The sequence below is a fragment of the Mus caroli genome, chromosome 11 (genome assembly GCF_900094665.2).
Source record: "Mus caroli chromosome 11, CAROLI_EIJ_v1.1, whole genome shotgun sequence".
NCBI lineage: Eukaryota > Metazoa > Chordata > Mammalia > Rodentia > Muridae > Mus > Mus caroli.
In genome coordinates this window covers 3,954,531-3,960,323 of record NC_034580.1, presented here as the reverse complement: position 1 = coordinate 3,960,323, position 5,793 = coordinate 3,954,531, and the positions used below count along the sequence as shown (strand labels likewise).

The window sequence follows — 5,793 nt, the reverse complement described above, 5'->3', positions numbered from 1 at the left end:
TGTGTGTGTGTGTGTGTGTGTGTGAGAGAGAGAGAGAGAGAGAGAGAGAGAGAGAAGACCTAGGGACAACCAGTCAAGGCTACAGAGGCCTCACAGACAAGCAGCCTCAGCAACCAACCAACCAAGACAGTATACCTCTCCCCAGATGGAGTAAGTCTTTCCCAATTAGGAGTTCTATGACTAGTCCCTGACTAGGACATCCTTGGATGCCCCAGAAAGCACTTAGGAATCTTTAGGAACATAGACAACTTTGCTGCTCAATTCCAGGATCTTCACTCCAGCAACAAAGGGAATGGAGATAGTTGTATGTCAACTTGATACAAGCTAACGTCATCTGGGAGGAAGGAACCTCAGTTAAGACAATGCCTCCATAAGACTTGCCTGTAGGCAGGCCTATAGGATATTTTCCTAATTAGTGACTAATGGGCGAACACCACAGACCACTGTGGGTGGTTCTATCCTGGGCTGGTGGTCCTGGGTTCTATAAGAAAGCAGGCTGAGCAAGCCATGATGGGCAAGCTAGTAAACAGAACCCCTCTATGGCCTCTGCATCAACTCCTGCCTCCTGGTTCCTTTACTATTTAAGTTCCTGCCTTGATATCTTTCAATGATGGACTGTGGTGTGGAAGGATAAGCCAAATAAACCCTTTCCTTTTGGATATGGTTTCTATCACAGCAATAGTGACTCTAAGATAAGGGAGTATTGTCTAAAATCCTTGGTGCCTACCCATCCCACCTTAATCTCTCTGCCCAGCTGACTGAAGCAAGCTTGGCATTATTCTCTTCCCCCACCTCCCAGAGTCAAACACTGAACTGGCTCCCTCTTCTTTGCCAATGCAATGTCCCATCTCTCTGAGTCTCATTATCCAACCTGCACTCTACTGCTCTGACAAGTGTCAGCTCTGGGCTGCTAACAGCCAGTACTGGCCGCCCAACCCCACACCACCAAGAAATCACTCCCTGTTGGCTCCACTGATTGTGGCAGCCCCCATCCCTCAGTTTCTCAGTATCTATGCCTCACCTGGTCAGAGGCTGGGCAAAAGAATGTGACTCTATCCCACATACTCCCTCACCACCTTGAAGGGCATCAATGGTGGATTTAAGACCCCAGGAAGCTCATACAGGTGGTAGCACCCCAATAAATCACATGTCCAAATGCTCCCCACCCTGACCCTTTGCTCCCTTCCTCCCACTCTCAGTAGTCCCCACTCTTCCTAGGGTATGGCTCATGTCCTGTGGAAGTGGCCCCATGCCTACACAGGCTAGGAGCCGGAATCAATGAAGATCTACAAGATGGATAAGCTACAAGGGATTTCTGCCTACATGATAAAGTCCCAGAGGTGCAGAGGACTCTTAAGACTGAAAGCCAGGCTCTTCCATAGGGACAGAGCCTAAGGGCAGAGTGCCACCATTCAGTGAGTCTTAAATGCCACATGTGACAAATGTTAAGAATCCAGCATTCCCAACATTCCTAGAGTCAACAGGACAGGGGCAGGAGGAGTAAGCTGGCAGTAACAGTAGCAGCAGCAGCAGCAGCTGGGGCTTCAGCAGGGGCTGGGGAAGCAGAAGCAGACATTTTCCAGCCCAGAAGGGTGGCAAAGCCAGCTCCAGCAGAGGCACAGTCAAGGCTGCTTCAGGAAGAGAGAAAGCTGTGGTTGTCCTAGGAGCAGTGCCAGCTGGCCAGAGCTGAGTGCAGCAGGTAGGCCGTGGTTCTATTTGGATGCCTTGGGAGGCGCCAGAGGAGCCTGTGAGGTGCAGATACAGGGCTTAGGCCTAAGGTGGACCGGTGAGGCTCCTATGCTGCAGATGCAGAGGCCAGCTTGGTAGAGCATCACTCTAGAAGCTGCCTTGCCTAGCAGAACAGAAGCAAACACAGTGCTTACCGTGGCTAACTCATCGAACTTGCCAAAGAGTTCATTGAGCAGTTTCACCAGCTCCTGGGCTGTGCACTGGGACGCCAGACCTGTGAAACCCACGATGTCTGCAAACAGGATGCTGCAAGAGGAAGGGGATGCAGGTCACCTCTTCTTGGTAGCTTAGAAAATCGTGGCCTAAGAGTTGCATAGCCTCTCCCATCCACACCCCCACTGACTTCTCAAAGCACACTGCACAACCTCCTCCTTCTCTTACAGGCAAGAAGAGCCAGGTTTAGAAAAGCTGCAAGGCACACCTCTTGGCTACAGAGGGATTAGCTAGCTGCTGGGCTGTTGGAGCTTGCTGTCCCCCATCCTAACCTGTCACCCACATAGGAAGCTCCTGCTGTCTGCCCAGTAGACCTGCTTCCTCCCCAGGGTGCTCACATAACTGCATCTACACTGGGGCCAGGAGCAGGAAGTAGAGTGACCGGCTTTTAAGTAAGAACATGTCCCGCCCCACCAACCATTTTCTTCTCCTCCTGCTACCCGGATGCATGTGACCATCAGAGCGCCTGAGCCAAAGGCCTAAGTCACAGTATAGAGAGTCCATATTCCCCCCATGATACCCTCCTAGTACTCCTGATGCCTATTTAGTGCAGAACTGGAGTCAGTCTTGAACATGCGCAATTTTCTACAGATGTTAAGACTCTAAAGCAATAATTCCTATTGTTCTTTCAAAAAATATATTCTGCAAATATCTGAGAGGTGAAAATCATCTAGATTTTGGCTTTAAACATTCTTTAGCCCCAAGGTCTATCTTAAAATATGCTGGTTAAATATTCAGAGCTTTCCTGCAAACTCCAGGACTTCCAGAAACCAGACACCACGCCCCAGGCCCCCTCTGTTGGAACTATAAATGTCAAATAAAAAGAAATGAAAGTTCTTGCAGACAAGAGAGGGTGCCACCAAAGATAAGCCAGGCTGAGTGACACTGAAGGGTAGCATGGCAGTCCTGCTGCATGAGCTACAGCAAGGGGGCTGTCAGGCCTTCCTGGTGCCCATTTCCCATCTGTGACATGGACATGACGCTTCACATGTTTACAATCATGCACAGTAATTTTTATTATTTTTGTTTTTAAATTTTTCATACGGTTTAATAAACATTCTTTCCCTTTCTAAGCTCCTCCCCCAGCCCATATACCTAACTTCATGTTCTTTCTCTTTCACATGTTTTTAAAGTGCACACATAACAAAAATGGAAGCCATTTGGTGTTGGCCAACTACTTCTGAGCGTGAGTCTGGACAGTCCACTGAGGAAAAGGCATTTATCTGCCTCCCCAAATCCACTGGGCTTTGTGTCTACTTCACTCCCCAGGTTGGGATTTTGTCTGTCTTGAACATGGGCAGGTCTTGTGTTGTCACAATCTCTGTGTGTTCAGGTGTGCATCAGTCCTGTTGTGCCCAGAGAACACCATTTCCTTGGGGCCGTCCATTCACAATCATTTAAGTGCTATTAATATATTTGCAGGTTGCTCGTTGAGGACCAGCTAGGCTGGGCAGAAGCTTGGGATGTTCCATAAATGGAAGATTCCAGTAATCATCTCTGCCCTCGGGATTCTTTCTGACAGGGGAAGGGGACATTTGAAGTATGCTAAGGCACTTCATTTAAGTGTGGTGAAAACAGACAGGGAGATGGGTGAGGAATGTTAATGCCCTCTATGGTTGGGTCAGATTTGCCTGACAAGAGGATGGGGTGATAAGGAGATACTGAGGGGACAGAGTTCCATTGGAGGGGTCAGTGCTGCTGCCCCCATCCCTGAAGGATACAGAATTCTTACCTTTTCCCTTCAGCCTTTGGATGTATCTTCTTGCTTACTTCTGGCTCCTGCTGCCATAAAGCAGGCATCATCTCACCCAAGCTCAGTTCTAGATAGAGTTCTTTCTCTCCTGCTCTTTCAGATTCTGCCCACACATCTGGCTGTTGTCATTTTGACTAGGATATGCCTTGGTGTGGGATCTGAGTTTGTCCACTTTGAAACACATTGAGATTCTTGCATATACAGATTAATAAGGTGGGGGTTGTTGTTGTTGTTGTTGTTGTAAGCAACAGTTTTGGCTATTGTTTCATCAAATACCTTGTCTTCTCCTTCTTCCCTTGTCTAGGGAATCTCATCATGTGTGCATTGATAGAGTCGGTAGTACCTCACAGAGTTCTGAGATCTTTCCCATCTTTCCATGCTCCTATCATTCTTCAGCCTGGAGATGCCTGTGGCTCTGTCATTAAGCTCATTTACTCTTATGCTGCCTACTCAAGTCAGCCACTGAACCCCTCCAAAATGTTTCTCACTTCACTTGTCTATTTTAAATTTAGAAGCTCTATTTGATTTGGTTATTTTTAAAATGTCTACTCTGCTGGTATTCTGTGTTTGGTGAGAAAACATCGCTATGGCTTCCTTTAATTACACAGACACAGTTTGTTCTTTGAACACATTTAAAATCGCTGACTTAAAATGTTTGTCTAAGAATCCCGACGTCTAGGCTTCCTTGGACAGTTTCTGCTGGCGCTTGTTTTGCCCATGTATGAGACATACACACTTTTGCAGCATGTCTAATATATTTCTGTTGAGAAATCAGAGTCAGAAGACATCTGCAGGCCCTATATATAACTGACTGGCTGACTGACTGACTGACTGACTGACTGACTGACTGGCTGGCTGGCTGACTGACTGACTGACTGACTGACTGACTGACTGACTGACTGACTGACTGACTGGCTGGCTGGCTGGCTGGCTGGCTGACTGGCTGACTGACTGGCTGACTGACTGGCTGACTGACTGACTGACTGGCTGGCTGGCTGACTGACTGACACTCCGTGAACTAATGCTGCAGAGGCTTGGTCTTCTGAAATTCCCACAACTGTGCCTAGACCTTGTGAAAGTAGTGCATGCTCGCTCAGTGCCCAGCTTTTCCTTTCATTCTTTCTGGTCACTTTGCTGCCTGCTTCAATTGTCAGCATTGCTGGAAGCAGCTACAATGCTCTGGGATCACCCTAGACTGTTCTCAGCATAGGTGCTGAGTCTCGCAGCAGGCTCACATAGGGCTGAGTCAGGGCTGCTCGGGGAGGCCAATCAGAAGACTTGGCAGGGACTCCCCAGGCCATCAGACCCTGCTGACTCGAAGCAGGGCTTTGAAGAGGTACCTTCTCAGCCTCCAGGGGCTGTGGAGCTAAGGAGGAGCACTGGGCAGGTGCAGAAGCCACAAGCCCCAGCCTTGATACCTCGCAGTTTCTCTTGAAGAAACATTCCTGGGTAACTGCAGGAGTTTGGTGAATCACCAAGCTGGGTCTCGTTCCAGTTATTCCTGCTCTTGCTGCTATGAAATCGCTGCCAAAACCAATGTCAGAGAACTTAGAACAGGTTTCGCTTTCTAGGATTTTATACTTTTCAAGTTAGAATCGATTTTAATTGATTCTGCGTATTGTATCAGATGAGGGTCCAATTGTACTGTTCAACCTGTGGATGTTCAGTATTTCTAGCACTATCTATTGAAGATAAACCTTTCTTTATTCCATTTTGCCACCCTTGAGGACAGGCTGGGTACACGTATGTAGGTTCACTTCTGGGCTCCTTTCTCTAGTCTATCCTAAGTCTCTGCTTTCACACCATGCTGCTTTAATCATGACAGCTTTGCAATATGATTTGAAGTCTGAACGCACGGTGCCATTGGGTCAGGAAATACAATATGATTTACTTCTCTCAAATTCATTAGGATTTTTCTGTGACCTTGCATGACCTGTGCTAGGGAGAACCACAAGCACTTGAGAAGAACGAGTGGTATGGTCTGTTGTGTCTATTAGCACCAGGTCCATAGTGCTCGAAGAGTGGTCATCAGCATCGTCATTGTCACCTCCTCCTCCTCCTCCTCCTCCTCCTCCTCC

General features: G+C 47.9%; 1 protein-coding gene across 1 annotated transcript in view; it reads right to left on the bottom strand.

Moving 5' to 3' along the window:
• Adcy1 (adenylate cyclase 1) overlaps positions 1–5,793 on the bottom strand; it is a 116,855-nt gene that overhangs the window by 69,860 nt on the left and 41,202 nt on the right. Inside the window, exon 4 of the mRNA XM_021178187.2 lies at positions 1,884–1,995. Within this exon, the coding sequence (XP_021033846.1) occupies positions 1,884–1,995 (112 nt within the window). The remainder of the gene's footprint in view (positions 1–1,883; positions 1,996–5,793) is intronic.